This window comes from Gadus chalcogrammus, chromosome 3, assembly GCF_026213295.1.
Source record: "Gadus chalcogrammus isolate NIFS_2021 chromosome 3, NIFS_Gcha_1.0, whole genome shotgun sequence".
In the NCBI taxonomy this organism is placed as follows: Eukaryota; Metazoa; Chordata; class Actinopteri; order Gadiformes; family Gadidae; genus Gadus; species Gadus chalcogrammus.
In genome coordinates this window covers 2,407,933-2,424,891 of record NC_079414.1, presented here as the reverse complement: position 1 = coordinate 2,424,891, position 16,959 = coordinate 2,407,933, and the positions used below count along the sequence as shown (strand labels likewise).

Sequence of the window (16,959 nt, the reverse complement as noted above, 5' to 3'; positions counted from 1 at the left end):
GTATACATTGTTGACATGAGGGAACCACGCCCCAGTTGCGTGAGGGAAGCCTGCGAACAGCTGGAGCTCACGGGCAGTGTTTAACAACTGACTTCACTGCACTACACTGAGTAGGAGTAACTACTGCAATAATGAATACAAACAATAACAAGAAGAATGCTAATAAAGAAAACGATAGAAAATGGAGCGATATAATGGAGACAACTTTGGTGGAAATGTGGCAGCAATGTCCCTGCATTTTCGACGTGTCCTCAAAGGACTTTCACGATAGGGTGAAAAGGGATACATTCTGGCGAGAAATAGCCGACACCCTTGACCTACCCGGTAAGTTTGGAGCCATCAGCTGTTGACGTGCTAATAGCTATCATAACCTATCATAAACCATCTCTGTGCAAAGGACCGCCAGCATAATGCCTAGTGCTAGGTACTCGGGATCCATTGTTGACGCTTTGTTGCTAGGCTACGTTGTTGCTGCGTCTACTTTGTATAGTTCATGTCACGCGCAACGCATCTACTGTGAGGAATTGCCGCATTGAGCAGATATAAAAACTACTGGAACCTTTATGACAAAAATGTAAAAAGCATTTATGTTAGTTCTAAATCCTAGATTTTCCAAATATCTTGCAAACGTGAATGATACAAAGTAGAGAGCATCGCACCCTCAAATCTTGTAGTGTGGCCAGTCTTACGACGAGACAAGGCCCGATTTCCTGGCTCTGTGATCGTATAGTGTGACATGTTAAATCTTAGAGGAATGTCTGAGAATCGTGTAGTCTGAACCGGCCATTACACAATGCCTTCAAATTAAGCTTTCATTCATCATGGCCTTCCTTTCATCTTTATATTGCTAACCGGTTTTTGAATATTGCAACGTAGAGGTTGCATTATTTGGAAAGCAAGGACCGGCCGTCTGACCTTTTAAATACTATAGTCGATTGGCTTTTGTGTTGCTTCTAGAAATATAACTTCAGTTCATTAGTGCTCTGGTTGTCTCCTGAACCTCCTCTCTCGTCATCAGCTCTTCACAGGCCAGAAGAAGCAGGCCATCATCGTCCCCATGTATGCTGCCAGCCTGGTGAGTGCATCATAACCGCTGCTCCTACCTAGACCCTCCAAACCAGTACCATGTAGAACAGAACCCAGCCCTCACTGGGACCAGTAGAACAGAACCCAGCTCTCACTGGGACCAGTAGAACAAAACCCAGCCCGCTGCTCATGGTATTCAGGCCTGATGCTGTTGCTCAACAAGGCCAGTGACCCATTTGAGAATTAAAATCATTTGCAAAACTTTAATTCAAAGTATTTTTACTTGGCGTAGCACAGGCTAAATGTAAGCTACCAAGACGCTGAGTGTGTGTGTGTTGCAGGGCATGTTGGAACCCACCAAAGAACCTGTGAAACCCATCTCGGCCGCAGAGATGATCACCTCCATAGCACAAGCGCCTCCGCTGGGAACAGAGAAGAGCCCCTGTCCAGACACGGCCCAGGTACCTCATCACTTACACTTCCAGGACCCACTCCTGGTACGCTGGTAGGGATGTCTAGTAGCATGTACACTACTGTTCAGTGCCCTTTTCAGGTGGACTTCATTCTGCATTTGTCCTTGAAAGGTCGATCTGAGGTAGAGCCCTGCTACTCCTGGATAGTGTTCCTAACGTCTGGGCATGCTTCAACGTACTGCTGTAAATGATTTTACCTCCCAGTTACTGCTTAGCTGCTGCTAGTCATGTGTAAAGGAGCCATAAAGGTACACCCTTGGTTTCAGCCCTGTGTGACCTGTGAGCAGACCTTCAGCAGGAAGATGACTCCACTAGATTTGGATGGTTGTGCATCATCCTGCCCTCTTCAACACGGAGAACAATGCTCACTTGAGCCTCCCTGCCCCTATCTAGTGTGTTTGATATGGCTTTGCAGGGCTATTTTCCTTTCTCAGGGACCAGGCATGACTCCCCAAATAACCGGTTATTCTAGGAAGAAGGCTCCATAAGTCAGCAGACAGTAGGATGTTCTCACCAGTCTCTGTGTTTGTGTTCTCGGTCCTGTCCCCGCGGCTCCCAGCAGGAGGCCCTCCCACCTGTCCAGTTTGACTGGAGCAGCAGTGGCCTTACAAACCCCCTGGATGGTAAGTGTCTGCCTCCTCCTCTTCCTCTCCTGCTCCTCTCTCCTGCTCCCTCCGCATCCTCAGAGCATACAGGGATAGATGGGGGATGAAGACCACACCCACTCAGGGAATACAATAGTAAAGGGCTTGGTCATAAATTAAAGATGGACATTTAAAATGACCCGTCATAGCATTTATCAAGAACGTTTACTAAAAACAAAAATTATATTTAACTGAAAAGCTCGAACCACAGAAATATTTTTTTCTTAAAGTGAACAGAGGGTGTCTCCTGATTGGCCGGTCCCCCCCCCCTCCTGGTCGGCTTCTCCCCTGTGTCTCTGTCTCCCCCACGTTAACCATGGCTGCTCCTTTGTCTCTTTCTCTCTCGCTCTGTCTCTCTGTCTGTCTCTCCCTCCCCCATGTTAACCATGGCTGCTCCTCGCTCCCTCGCTTTCTCTCGCACACTCCCCCATGTTAACCATGTCTCTTCTTCCCCTCTCACTCTCTCACCCTCTCTGTCTCTCTATCTCTCTTCCTCCCCCATGTTAACCATGGAAATCTCTTTCTTTCTTTCTTTCTTTCTTTCTTTCTTTCTTTCTTTCTTTCTTTCTTTCTTTCTTTCTTTCTTTCTTCCCCCCCGTATGTTAACCATGGCTGCTCCTCGCGCTGTTTCTCTCGCTCTCTCTTCCTCCCCCATGTTAACCATGGCTGCTCCTCTCTCTTGTCTCTCTGTCTCTCCTGGTCTCTCTCTCTTGTTTGTCTTTCCTGGTCTCTCCCGGGCCCTGCGTGGCCCAATGCAGCGAGCGGAGGCTCCTCTTTGTTAAACCTGGATTTCTTTGGCCCCGTTGAGGACTCGGGCCCAAGCAGCTCCACCTCTATCCCAGGTCAGCAGCATGGGGCGTCCTTCTGCTATGTGGTGCCTTGAGTTCAGGATGTGCTGACACAGAGCAACCCAACACAGGGCTCCTCCACAGAGCCGGCATCAGGCACCACACGGGCTGTCAGTAAGGGCAGCCATGTCGGTGCATCCCCGCTTCTTTCTGTTGCTTTTCTGCCCTGCTTTTTCCTCCCTGCTTCTTTGTGAAGTCCCCCTCCTCGTTGGAGGTCCCGCTGGAGGCGCCGGCGGGACGACCCTCCTGCCCCCCACGACAATGTGTTGTGGTGCTTGTGTCCCCTGGCGTCCCCTTCAGTGCATGACGGGTCTGACGGGCATCTGCTGATTGTCATCTGCATGGAAGAGGCCGTGTGCTCCGGTTGTCTGGGTTTGACACATTTGTACACCTGCTCTCTCCCGATCTCAGGTGTAGATCCAGAGCTGTACGAGTTGACCACGGCAAAGCTGGATTCGACCGGTTCCGGCCGCCGCGTGGTGGACGCCTTTGCACGCCTCATGTCAACCATGGAGAAGACCAGCACCTCCACCAGGTCAGAGGTCACCGGTGTTGTCGGAGGAGACCTTTGCTGTGTTCTATATCTTCTGATATCCATGCTTCCATGAGTACTTAAACGTAGTACACCATCCACAATCATTAAGTGCGCTGATTTTCAGATTTCAGTGTCATTCCAAACCGAATACTCCATGTTGCACTAACCAGAAATTTCAACCAAGACTGCCGCTGGGGCTCCTCTCCCGCAATAAACATCCCGCTTTGAATGTTGAACTCTTTACGCATAGTAGCTATAAAAAGCTGTAAAAGCTATAAAAACTACAAAATGACTTGATTAATGTGGAAAATGTGCCAACGTTGGCTCAGCCTGGCTCCGCCCTCTTCCGCTGCGTAGCTAAGATGGCTGCCCTTGAGTACGAAAAGTGCATCGGTCCACACTTTGCGGTTTGACCGTTTTTGAGTAGGGGCGTAACGGTACACAAGTCACGGTTCGGAACGTACCTCGGTTTTGAAGTCGCGGTACGGTCATGGTTAAAGGGGAATGGCCGTGGTCAGCTGCAATGATAACACCAATGCGGGATCCTGGGATCACTGGCTCTTCAGATAATAATAATAGTAACACACCTGCAAACTTGTCGCTTTTCGGCGACAATAACCGTTTTATTGGTCAATTGGGTCATTCAGCTGAATCGCGTAGAACCGGAGAGTATTTCTACTAGAAATACCCTCCGGTTCTACGCGATTCAGGTGAATGACCCGACATTTTGTCGGGTCTGTCCATCATATGCATGCCATGCAAGCTATGATTGCGAAACATTATTGGATAATTCTTATAATTGACATTTCTTAAAGGGGAATGGCCGTAGTCAGCAGCAATGAAAACACCAATAAACTTGGTTATGGCCTCTGCATTTCTGAATTCCCCGACAGGGGTTGTTGAAATAGTGTCGTGAGATGGCAACTATCCATCAACGCAACGGAGATGGCAAGGGCTGTGATTGGTCCTTTAACAAAATCATCATTGTTTAAACATCAGCTCAGTGCAGGAACTACCGACATAACATGCTGTGTGTTGGCGGCATCATTGCGAATGAGTGCATGCTGCCATTGATCTGTTGCAGTGTAAGGTCCTTGAGGAAGGTTGCTGCTATGACACGCCTCCCCTGTTTACCTGGCACTTTGGATTTTAATAGGGTTAAGTTAAAACCTCTGTTAAAGTTCGCTTTGACTTTGACGTTTTTCCCAGTCTCCCCAAAACAAGATGTCAACGTTCCCCCCTGCTCGAGGGCTTTGCTTCGTGATGTTTCTTGATGTCTGAGGGCCTTTTCTGAGGCGTGTGGAGCTCTGTCTGGGTGGTGTGTGTGGACGTGTGGAGCTCTGTCTGGGCCGTGTGTGTGTGTGGACATGTGGAGCTCTGTCTGGGCGGTGTGGACGTGTTGAGCTCTGTCTGGGTGATCTGTCTGGGCGTCGTGTGTGTGGACGTCTGGAGCTCCATCTGCGCGACGTTTGACCGCGGCATCCGAGAGAAAGTTGAGCTTCACAGACTCTTGTAGTATAACTCCGAGATGTGTGGAGCTCGAGCTGACCCTTGACTTTGATGATTACGGGATCCTGGGATCACTGGCTCTTCAGATAATAATAATAACACACCTGCAAACTTGTCGCTTTTCGGTGACAATAATCGTTTTCTTGGTCAATTGGGTCATTCAGCTGAATCGCGTAGAACCGGAGAGTATTTCTAGCTTGCATGCCATGCAAGCTAGAATTGCGAAACATTATTGGATAATTCTTATAATTGACATTTCTCTGGGCCAATCAGAATCTTGAATCAGAATCTTCACCAGCTCTTTAAGTGTTTATTTGTCCTTATTTGTATTTTTTTGTATTTTTTCCCTACGATTCAACAGGAAGCCCAAGAAGGAGGAGCACCTGAGTGCGGAGGCGGCCAAAGTGATGGCCTCCCTGCCCGACCTGTCCTTTATGCAGGCCAAGGTCCTGATGTTCCCTACCACCCTCACACCCCTGGGCTGCTCCAGGGCCACACCCGACTGAGGGCCCTTCCTGTGCTCTGCACCGCCGCGCTCCTCCTCCTGATCCTCATCATACTCAACCCGCTTTCCATTTGTTATGAGTGTGTTGTTGGTTTTGTGTCTGTTTTTCTTTGGTTATTTTGGTGGCTGAGGTTTTGGGTTCTGAGCAACTCTATTGCAACTTCCCCCCCCCCCCCATCTTTTTAAATTGATGTTGGGTTTGCGTATTATTATTAATTTTTAACTTTAAGCAGGTGATTGGCTCCTTGCCTGGGGGGGGGGGGGGGGGGGAGCTATATTGGGGACTTGTTGCCCAACTAAAGATATCAATATCATTTGGTCCAATGGCAGTCATGTTTGTGATTGGTCAGCGATAGGGACGTAATCACTCATGTACATAGTACATCCCGGAGCCCCAGTTCCCTTTGGAGTTAGTTTTTATCCTTTAGATCATTATTTGAGGTTTGATTTCCTATGTTGCTGTCTAGTGGAAGTGCATCAGTGTCTTTTTGAAGGAATCTCGAGCTGGCATTATACCTGCAAAGGTTAAATCAAAGTAAGTAAATGTATAGTATAAATAAAATGCATATTTAATATCTATACATAAATATATATATTGTATAAACTTGAAACCACACTGCCTGCGAAATCCAGTCCAATGTATTTGCCTGTTGTGTTTATGATCTTTTAAGTTTCCTTTGTGTTTAAAGGGGACATATTATACCACCAGGTGTGAGTGTGATTAGCAGTTACAAGCCATTTTGAAAATTGGCATTTTCTGACACCACAAGTGGGCGTGTCCAACTTGATGTGTGCTGGATAGATGAGCAATGTTTGCTACAGTCCACTGGGTAGGCAGGCAGACTGATTTATCCAGCACATATCTAGGTGGAAACGCAGGTAGTGATGTCAGAAGACGCAGATTTTCAAAACGGCTTGTAATGCCTAATCACGCTCACACCTATTGGTATTATATGTCACCTTTAAGTGTTTGATTATGTTGACCCAGGGCTCCTAGTACACTACTAGTAAGACTAGGACTGTCCCTTTTGTCCGTCACCTTCCCCTCGTCTGCCTCATGAAGAGGAGGCCTGCATGGGAGGCTGCTTCTGAGAACAAGCAGAGAGGAACACTCTTCCTGTGATTATTGTTTTATCTTAATGTTTTTTGTCTGGGTGTTTGTGGTTTGGTGCTGGCGGTTGATGAAGCAGAATAATGTTTTGGTAAAATCCACTGAAACTATCAACACCTCTCTGAGAGCTGTCGACCTGCAAGGGAATTAAGGGACCAATGGTTTTGCTTCAGTTAGTATCACTGTCCAAGATGAAGTGCATTTATGTTTGTTTCTTTCATTTGCTTTGTTTGCAGCTTATTGTTTGATCTTAATATTTAGTTTTATTTTTGTCGTACCACTGTCACCCCGTCTCTCCAGGAGGATTTTGCACATTGTAAAGATGAAATGGATGTAATCATAGTCCACTGTGGCTTTAGACTGTACAGTTAAAACTATGAACTGTAAATGTATGGGGAATTTCCTATGGAAACATCCTCTGACTTGAAGAGCCTGTCAAAGGTCAGCGTGCATGCCCGGCTTCTTCGAGACTTTACGTGTGTCAACTTTACATTTAGTGTACACAAGAAATTAAAGTAATTTAAGAGAAAGATTGGTTTCTTCTGTTGTGTCTCAAATTTACAATTGGAGAAACAGCTCTATCATGCTTAAGGTGTCAACGAGTCAAGCGCCTCCTTCTGATCACATATGTGAAGCTGCTATGAAGATGACTAATGAACAAAACCCATTTGAGCCTGCTGCATCATACACTGCTACATCAGAGGCGTAAAGCGATCCGAGCATCCTGATGGCTACACCTCTGATCGCCCCTACTGGACATCGCTGGTATGAAGGCAGATTGTAAACCGTCAGATACCAGGTGGTTTTACAGAATGCCTCATGACCGTTTGGAATGAACATTACATTCCTGTTTGTTTCATTCATAGCATTACCGTACCAAAGGTAAAGTGAAGCCTGGCTGCTGGACGTTGTGTGCTGGGCCTACTGGTTTGGAAGCAGCAGGTATATAGGATTTAGCTCTGTGTGATGGGCCTACTGGTTAGACAGCAGCAGGTATAGAGGATTTAGCTCTGTGTGATGGGCCTATATAGGCCCATCAGTATATAGGCTGCTGGTGTGATCATCACCTATATGCACCGGTAGCAAGGCTGGCCTCGCTGAAGAACATATATTCACCCCGTTTACTCTTTTTACTTGGTTTATCATGGAAAAACATTGTTTAATCCAACTTTCTGAACTAATAGTTGGGTTTATCTTCATGAAGGAGACCAGAGATGAGTCACATCTCATGATGTGGTCGCCAGGGTCCTGGACATGATGTGGTCCCCCCGGGTCCTGGACATGATGTGGTCCCAGTACCCCAGGTCCTGGACGCGATGTGGTCCCAGTCCCTCGGAGCACTACGAGAACTTGGTGAAAAGTTATCCATTCAATGCGATTTGTCAAAATGTATGCATTGATCTAAATGTTCCCTGTAAAGCAGACCTGATCCCTCCCAGATTGATCAATAATCCAAGACACACTCCTAAAGAGGATTCAGAGAGGATGCTCACCCAGCTCACCACTGATTGACATCCATGCCACTGGAATTATTAACATCCACTATTTAACTTAGAAAGGCGCTTATGTTTATGAATCAAAAGCTGTGTGTAGGACTGTAGACTGGTGTTGTGTTGCTTGGTGGAGCCAGGGCAGCATAATATATAAATATAAATATATATATATATTTACACTAAACCTAACCTTTTCAGCCCTCAACAGTTCTGATAAAACAGCCTTACTAGCAGTTTGGTAGCAGGATCAAGGTGTCAGATATTATGTTCGTCCAGTTTAGCAAGGCAATGATTCAGAGAGATTTGTTTCCCGTATTAGGCCTTTAACGAGTATATTCATTTACTAATCAATCAAACTTGAAGCAATTTATTTCACCATGAAATACAACTCCTCCATTAGTTGGTAAATCTCCAAACTTTTGTAAGTATTTGTGAAACAGGGCATCCTCCATTTCAGACTTTGAAAAACTAAAACAAATGATGGTCCATTTTTAGACAAAATGCAACTAGTATCAATAGTTTAACAACATACACAAGGAGCGGCTACATTAACACATTTCAAATATATATATTAAAAAGAAACATTTTGACTAACTTTTTGTACCAAAGAAACAACATATCAAATATAATAATACGATAATATAATAGTTTATAGGATATAACTCTTCATTTTTTTTTATTGTCGCTAAAGAACATTGGCAAAATAAACATTTGGTAAAGACTGGCAATACCTCCAATAAAGGCACTCTTTTCATTAGAAATCCTCTTGACAATCCCTCTTTATGCAAGCAGTCTGTACAAAAGGTTGTTATCATATAATTCTGAAATAGCCACAGAAAAGAATGACCAACATTTATATGGCCTTATTCCATTCTATAACCTGGGTATTAACCGAGTGTTATGCATTGTTAAGAACACACAAATTACACAGTAATCTATTTCCAGTGGTGTAAAAAGCTTTGAAAAGTCAAAAGTTGTAAAAGCTGGCATTGTACTAGCAACAGGACACTAGTCTCGAGCAACTTCACTTAAAAGGCTTGACTATCTCCTAAGACTTTGCATGTCATAAAGCTTATAAAGAAAGTATGAGAAGAGAGGCAACTGACATGTTTGAAATACTTGGGTCTGCTAGAGCTACATTAGCATGTTGATGGTTTCATTTGCTTGTGTCGATTAAGCTGCTCGTGAAATATTGAAAAACAGAGTTTTCCCCCCCAAGGAGGAACTCTAGACTACACCAGCACTCATGTCAGTTTGCCGCTATCTAGTGGACGAAAACAGACCACGGTCTCATCTTGATGCTGTCATGATGATAGCCTTTGTGGTCAAACTAGGAGACAACATTTCAAAAGTGATGTAGATGAGTCACTCAGTGCTCTGTTGTTGCTTTAGACTGCACCTCCCTCACAAGCTCTACCTGTTGACTCAGATAAGTTTCTGTGTGGCTTGTTTAGCATACATTTCCAGTAGATAAACGCATGTTGACAGACTCCCAGTAAGATGGATTCTAATATAATCTATTAGTGTGCAACACAATCTCTCAACTCATTCAGGTTGTAAAAAAAAACATCTTCCCAACATTGAGAACACCTTCAGCGCTTTTCTTCAAGAACCCACCGGGCCGACAGGGGCCTCTCAGGAACCCTCCAGGCCCCCATGAAACCACCAGCTCCCAGGAGACCACCGGCCCTCAGGAACCCACCGGCTCTCAGGAGCCCGACGGCCCCGATGAACCCACCGGCCCTCAGAAGACCACCGGCCCTCAGGAACCCACTGGCTCTCAGGAGCCCACCGGCCCCCATGAACCCACTGGCCCTCAGGAACCCACCGGCCCTCAGGAACCCACCAGGCCCTCAGGAACCCACCGGCCCTCAGGAACCCACTGGCCTTCAGGGAACCCACCATGCCTTCAGGGGCCCACCAGGCCCTCAGGAACCCACCGGCCCTCAGTAACCCACCACTCCTCTGGAGACCAGGGGGCCCTCTGGAACCAACCGGCCCTCTGGAGACCAGCAGGCCCTCCGGAACCAACCGGCCTTCTGGAGACCAGCAGGCCCTAAGGAGACCAACGGGCCCTCAGGAACCCACCGGCCCTATGGAGACCAGCGAGCCCTCAGGAACCAACCGGCCCTCAAGAGTACAATGGCCCTCAGGCACCCAAAGGCCCTCAAGAAAACCCCAGGCCCTCAGGAACCCACCGGCCCCTCCATGACGTAGTCCAGCTCAGACCCTCCATGACGTGGTCCAGCTCAGACCCTCAACGATGTGGTCCAGCTCTGGCCCTCATGAGCCCACCAGGACCTCCATGATGTGATCCAGCTCGGGCCCTCAGGAGCCCACCAGGACCTCCATGATGTGGTCCAGCTCGGCAAGGTCCATCCTGAAGGGCTGGCCCTGGTGGCCCCCGGCCCCGCCACCGTAGCCCGAGATGGCTCTTACCAACATGTCGTCGGCCGCCACCTTGGTCGGCCCCGCGCCAGCCCCGGGGCCTGCCCCGGCAGCCTGGGGGCCACAGGGCCCCAGGTCGTACATGGAGGTGTCGATGTCCGTGAAGAGCACATCGTCCATGGCGAAGTCTGTCAGGAAGCCCCCCGACGGGACCACCGGGCGCCGGGCGAGGGCGGTGGAGCGGGGTGGGGAGGTTGGGCGGTATTCCATCAGTTCCCTTTCCTCCTCCTCCTCCTCCTCCTCTTGCTCCTCCTCCTCCATCTCCTCCCGTCTTTCCGCCTCCACCTCCATGTCCCTGTCCCATCCGGGGCCCGGGGCCCCTGCCAGCGGTTCCCCAGGGGGGCTGGAGGTGGGCAGGGGAACGAGGGGAGGAGGGGCACTAGAGTCTGAGGAGGAAGAGGAGGAGTCCAGCTCCTCGATCTCCTCCAGGGCTGAGGAGAAGCTGTCTTCAGGCGGCAGCGAGGGCGGAGCAGAGGAGAAGTCCACCGGCTGGGACGGGTGGAGGTGCTGGGGGGGGGACTGGGGGGGGAGCGGGTGAGGGGAGGAGGGGGAAGAGAAGGACGGAGAGGGCGGCAGGGTGAAGAAAGGGGGCGGGTCCTCCTCCAGGAGCGAGGCGGGCGTCAAGCAGGTCTCCGGCCCTGTGGGCCCAAAGGAGGAGGCTTGCGAGGCGGGGGGAGGAGGAGGCGGTCCAAGGTAGCACCCGTCTTTCTCCTCGTCGAGCTCGGCGACGCCCGGTGGCGGCGTGGCCAGGAAGAGCGCCCGGACGCCCCCCTCGCGCCGCAGATCATCGTGGATACGGCGGATGACGTTGCTGATGAGGATGCGGCGCTGCAGGCCCGGGTCGGCCCGGCCCGCCGGCGGGCGGTATAGCTTCACCAGGGAGATGTTGAGCACCATCTGCCGTTGCAGCGCATAGGAAGCCCGTGAGGAGAAGCCAGGCACCCTTGGGGGGGGCGGCCGCTCCCCTCCCCCGTCCTCCTCCTCACCATCCTGGTCCTGCTCCAGTTTCCTCTTCACGCCCGGGCCCCACATGGATCTGCAGCAGGGGGGAGGTACAGGTCAGAGAGCAGCGGTGCAGAGAAGAGCCAGGAAGCCCACAGACTACAGCGCTAACAAGAGAAGGCAGCATGCTGGACTCTGAAGAACCCTGACCCTGGGCTCCACCTCGGTCGGGTGACGGAGAACCACTCCGACCTGAGCATGAGCATGAGAGCTGATCTGATACTTTTGTGAAACTTAAACAGGATGCTGGCCACTGATTGGCCAGGGAATTACGGCACTGGACGAGCGTGACGTCCGAGCCCGACACCCGACACCAGGTATTGTGCCGAAAATGGATTCCCCGTCTGAAATCGCAGCCCCTCTCCGCGTTATAGCAGTTTTTATATCATATCTTCACAAGAGGAGCAACTTATCACAGAAAGCGACATGTAAGATTTCTTCTTCTGATGAAAAGAGGATTTATAGCTTATAGAAGTGTATATATCATACCCACAACGTAAGAGGGCACATTCACGATAATGACCCAAGAGGGCACTAAATTACGTAATAGTTAACAAGTCATACATGTATGCATGATGTGACCCTAGAAAGCACAGAGGAAATAAGCGAAAGCATGTTCACGCGGAGAGGGGGTGCGATTTCAGGCGCGGATTCCATTTTCGGCACGACACCGGCATCTTAAAATACTAGCATCAGCGTTCAGTCAACAATAGTGATTGATTATTGAACACCGCAAGATCAGCGCGCAAGAACACGCCGTGGACCGTGAGACAGGTGCTCCTGTGTGTAGCCCCGTCTGTTTATGTGTCGCGTGGATAAGCATGTGCATGCGTGCTATGCAACCCGCCCACGTTGAAGAGGTACTATTCTGGATGGAAACACGACGTGCCTGGAACCAAACCAAGTCGTGGCGAGTTGAGCTGGTACTGTCGGTGGAAAAGAGGCAATAGAGGTCTGAGAAATAGAGGACTACCAGGCCTGACCCCCGCTGGCGCCCGGGTAGAGACGTAGAGGACTACCAGGCCTTACTCCTGCTAGCGCCCGGGTCAGAGACATAGAGGACTACCAGGCCTGACCCCCGCTAGTTCCCGGGTCAGAGACACAGAGTACCAGGCCTAACCCCCACTGGCTTAAGGGATGATTATGGTCCCACGTTCACGCAACGCAAGGGGATTACGGACCCGTTACGTCCTTGTGGACCCTCCTTACGTCCACAGCAATGGCCTTGTGTGCTCCTCCCAAAAATGTAACCTTCTGTCGAGGCGATGCAGCAGCAAGGGCTGTGATTGGTCCGCTCACTAAAACCTGACGCAGAACCAAAACAGGTGTCTGTGTGGTCCTTGCATTGCGTGAATGTGGGACCATAATCAGCCCTTTAGAGTCTGGAAAACCTTTGAACTCAAGAACAGCTTTTGGTCGGGGAAGTTAGACTCAAGAAGTCCAAATGGACCCCCCCCCCCTCTAGTACCATGTGAGGACGAGTCAGCTGATACCCTGGTGTGTCTGTGTGTATGTGTGTTTGTGGTTATATGTGTGTGTGTGTGTGTGTGTGTGTGTGTGTGTGTGTGTGTGTGTGTGTGTGTGTGTGTGTGTGTGTGTGTGTGTGTGTGTGTGTGTGTGTGTGTGTGTGTGTGTGTGTGTGTGTGTGTGTGTACTACTGACTCCTACCTCCCACTCAGTACAACAGATGTCAGGCCACACAGGAAAGAGAAGACTTCCGTCTACTGGTTTTGACTGGTCCACCCCCTCCACCCCAGTCTGCTCCACAGCAAGGTTACTCAATGTCGGTCCTATCTACACCACCAGCGCCCCCTCTACACACATGAGGACTAAAGTCCTCTCCGGACCATCCCTTGGTGGAGACCACATGATATCAGATCTAGAATCCATGGTGGTTGGGGTGGTGCTGATGGTGGTGGTGCTGATGGTGGTGGAACTGGGGTTGGTGGTGATGGGGGTGGTGTTGGTGGAGGTGAAGATGGTGGAGGTGGAGGTGATGGAGGTGGGGGTGGGGCTTATGGGGTTGGTGGTGGTGGTGGTGGGGGCGGGGTCGGTGGTGAGGGGGGAAGGGTTATCCGTTCCCCAGTGCAGCTGCTGCTGCACACCAAAGGGAGGGTGTGGGGTAAAATATAACAACACTGATGGTAAACTCACAGTACGACAGGTAAAATATAACAACTCTGATGGTAAACTCCCAGTATGAGAGGTAAAATATAACAACACTGATGGTAAACTCCCAGTACGAGAGGTTCTCCCAGAACGTGATAGAGGCATTTGTGTGTGGGTGTGTGTGTGTGTTTGGTTTGTGTGTGTGTGCGTCTGAGCTGTCTGTATTTGAGTGCCTTGCTGTCACATGGGTTTTGTAAGCAACCCCCCCCCACACAAACACACATACTCAAACTACCCCCTACCAGCCCAATATAATTATTCATCGCTTTCTCTCTCTCTCTCTCTCTCTCTCTCTCTCTCTCTCTCTCTCTCTCTCTCTCTCTCTCTCTCTCTCTCTCTCTCTCTCTCTCTCTCTCTCTCTCTCTCTCTCTCTCTCTCTCTCTCTCTCTCTCTCTCTCTCTCTCTCTCTCTCTCTCTCTCTCTCTCTCTCTCTCTCTCTCTCTCTCTCTCTCTCTCTCTCTCACATGTGGGGGCCCGCCGAGGGTGAACTCACCACCATCTGCTCCCACACTCCTGAGTCAGGGTTGGGGCAGCGAGGGGGTTAAGGAGGGAGGGAGGGAGAGACAGAATGCCAGAGGCCAGCTACATTTTGGTGCTGATAGTAAGAAGGACAGACAAAGGGAGGAGGAGAGGAGGAGAAAGGCTGAGTGGGAGACATAATGGGAGGATGGTGGGGGAGACAAACCAAGGAGGTGAGGCAGGCCAAGGCCAGAGAGTCAGGAGGAGGACCACCAGGGACAGGGGCCTAGGGCCAGACCCCCATCACAGGGTTTATTCATGGAGGGCTTCAATGGATTGGGTTCCCTGAGGGAGTGTAGCCTACATAGGACAACACATTGACCATTCTGCAGCCGTCCATCAACGTGTCTATGATGTCTTGGAAATGGTGTTCGAGGGACAACCCTCTGGTAGATCCCAGGGGCTCTGTGCTAGACCTAGGAACACCCTCTGACAGGTCCCAGGGGCTCTGTGCTAGACCTAGGAACACCCTCTGAAAGGTCCCAGGGGCTCTGTGCTAGACCTAGGAACACCCTCTGACAGGTTCCAGGGGCTCTGTGCTAGACCAATGACACCAGCCTGGGGTTCCCCGCTCTCCTCAGGGTTCAGGGTGGAAGGAGAACCTCTCCAGAGGGTTCCCCCCAACCAGACCACAGAGGACCTAGTGATGATGTCAGAGACCCCCTCCAGAGGGTTGTTGTTGTTTTTCCAATAACCAATGCTCTGTATGCATGCTCAAATAGGGTGTATAGAGGAGAGCAGGGGTCGTTAACAGCGTTGGAATAGGCAGATATTGGTGTAGTACTGTCATGTTGTACAGCAATAGTATACCAGCTGTTGCATCTGATCTTATGTCAACGTAACCCAACGTTCTATTTGGCCAACTAGTTCAGCCGTCTCCGAGCAGCACCACAGGCTCTGTTCTTCCACGGATCTTTGTCCGAACACTTCTACTAAGACGGGGATCAGGGGCATCGTTTGTTTGCATTTGTGTCTGCGTGATCCAAGCGGCTGCTGGCTTCCATCCGATCATGCAGGAACCAGTTCCTCAGCTGAACGCTGTGTCTGAAGCAGAACTCCACCTGGGATCCCTTTGAAAGGGAAGACTGTTCTTATAGTGAGCGGAGAGCAGAGCTAATATCTCTTACAGGAGACGCAGCTCAATAAGGCTGCTGTGCCATTTGGCTGTGGTCACTCCCCACTCAGTCTGGGGTCTAAAAGCGGTTGGAAAAGAGAGAGAAAAGAGCTGTGTTTTATTGATCGTCCAAACAGGACTCTGTTGGCTATAATAATGAGGTAAACTTTGTGACTGGGAGCAGGGGGTGGGTGCTAAAATCTGGGTGGCGACAGCCCGCCTCGGAGCCAGTAAAGATGGACTTTGGCCAGCGATGCATGGGCTCCTCCTCACACCTGATCTCCACGGCCGGAATGACTCACACGTGACTAATTTCGCTCTTCCGTTAATTAATTTGGGTAAAGAGTTTCACTTTGTTGCAGGGCTTCACTTTTTGTGCCACATTCATAATAGCACAAAATATATTAAGCATGTCTTCATAGCGAATATGCTATGAAGACATCTGACTACCAAACGCTCAGCCCACCATCGCATCGCATCACTACCGAGTTTTAAAGGTTATTGTGACGCTCGTTTTGAATAATGCACAAACAAGGTAGTAATTGTTGGGGGCCCCATGCACGTCGGTCAGGGCTCTGGCTGGACTCACTCACAAGTTGCATTGCAGAGGCCACGCCCACCGCAGCCTTTAAAGAGACAGGAGGACATTCTTCACTGGCGGGGTAGACGCTCTCAAACCCGCAGCCTGCTGCCCTGGGACACTGGACTGCGGGGGATATGAGGCCAATACTACACGTTTAAAGCTTAATATGTCCCGCGGGCCCTTTGGCGCACATACTGTTCTCCTATTTAATGCATGGGTTATTTGAAAGGTACAACAAGTAGGCCTGTATACAGTTCCTACGGTTCCGTGTCTAAACCTGTCACAACAGCTGCCCCAACTTCCAAAGTAGAAGGCACCAGATTATGTGTGTGATGGGGGGGGGGGGGGGGAGTGGGGGACTCACCACCATCTGCCACTCACACAGTTAAAGGGTTACAACCAACCCGCTGTGATTGCAAATCAAAATCGGTCCGTGTATGAACCAGAAGAACGGTGCTCCTCAGAGGAAGCCGGCGGTAGGAGCGGCGTAATTACGCAGTGAGGAGGCAACATTAGAAACGGAACGCAGACGGTCTCCCCCCACACGCTCAGGGCAGCGTGACTGGAGACACAATACAGCCTACTATCTATCCACTATCTATATACTATCTATCCCTATTCCCACCAGCGTTTAGAAAAAGACAATTGATAAAAAGCCTTTGCTTGGTGGGCTCCATGCCTCTCTGTTATCTCCGAGCATGCACCGGGGTAGAGAGCCTGCTGTAGGGAACATAACCTTAACTTACCACATGTAGTTCGGTCTGAGGGTTTTCAAATCCTGCATGGGTGTTGGTGAAAGGGTTCAGACGAGGCGGTGCGGACGGACATCGACGACGCTGCTGCTTCCAGTTGTTCCCTACACTCCCGTCTCTGATCGCGGACCAGAGACACGCGGAGACCTCCTCCACACAATGGCGAGAGCAACGAGTAGAGAGGCGAGGGAGGCGATGTGTCACCGATCACCAGCAGCCAGCAGCGGT

At 49.9% G+C, this 16,959-nt stretch overlaps 2 protein-coding genes across 9 annotated transcripts in view; one reads left to right on the top strand and one right to left on the bottom strand.

The window, feature by feature from the left end:
• Positions 1 to 7,819, top strand: part of aftpha (aftiphilin a) — a 21,564-nt gene extending 13,745 nt beyond the window's left edge. For 4 of the 8 annotated variants that reach the window (XM_056584802.1, XM_056584795.1, XM_056584776.1 and 1 more), the window contains exons 5-10: positions 1,019 to 1,075; positions 1,368 to 1,487; positions 2,059 to 2,122; positions 2,902 to 2,985; positions 3,403 to 3,526; positions 5,397 to 5,795. In XM_056584802.1, the coding sequence (XP_056440777.1) occupies positions 1,019 to 1,075; positions 1,368 to 1,487; positions 2,059 to 2,122; positions 2,902 to 2,985; positions 3,403 to 3,526; positions 5,397 to 5,541 (594 nt within the window). In that variant the 3' untranslated portion in view covers positions 5,542 to 5,795. Of the gene's footprint in view, positions 1 to 1,018; positions 1,076 to 1,367; positions 1,488 to 2,058; positions 2,123 to 2,901; positions 2,986 to 3,402; positions 3,527 to 5,396 lie in introns of all 8 variants that reach the window. The other 4 variants (XM_056584784.1, XM_056584768.1, XM_056584810.1 and 1 more) reach the window with 4 other exon arrangements.
• On the bottom strand, positions 5,892 to 16,959 carry LOC130377751 (SERTA domain-containing protein 2-like). Its single transcript, XM_056584869.1, has 2 exons — positions 16,726 to 16,959; positions 5,892 to 11,628 (listed from the first exon to the last, which is right to left on the bottom strand). Exon 2 carries the CDS (start codon positions 11,622 to 11,624, stop codon positions 10,473 to 10,475), a length of 1,152 nt encoding a protein of 383 aa, XP_056440844.1. The 5' UTR covers positions 11,625 to 11,628; positions 16,726 to 16,959; the 3' UTR covers positions 5,892 to 10,472.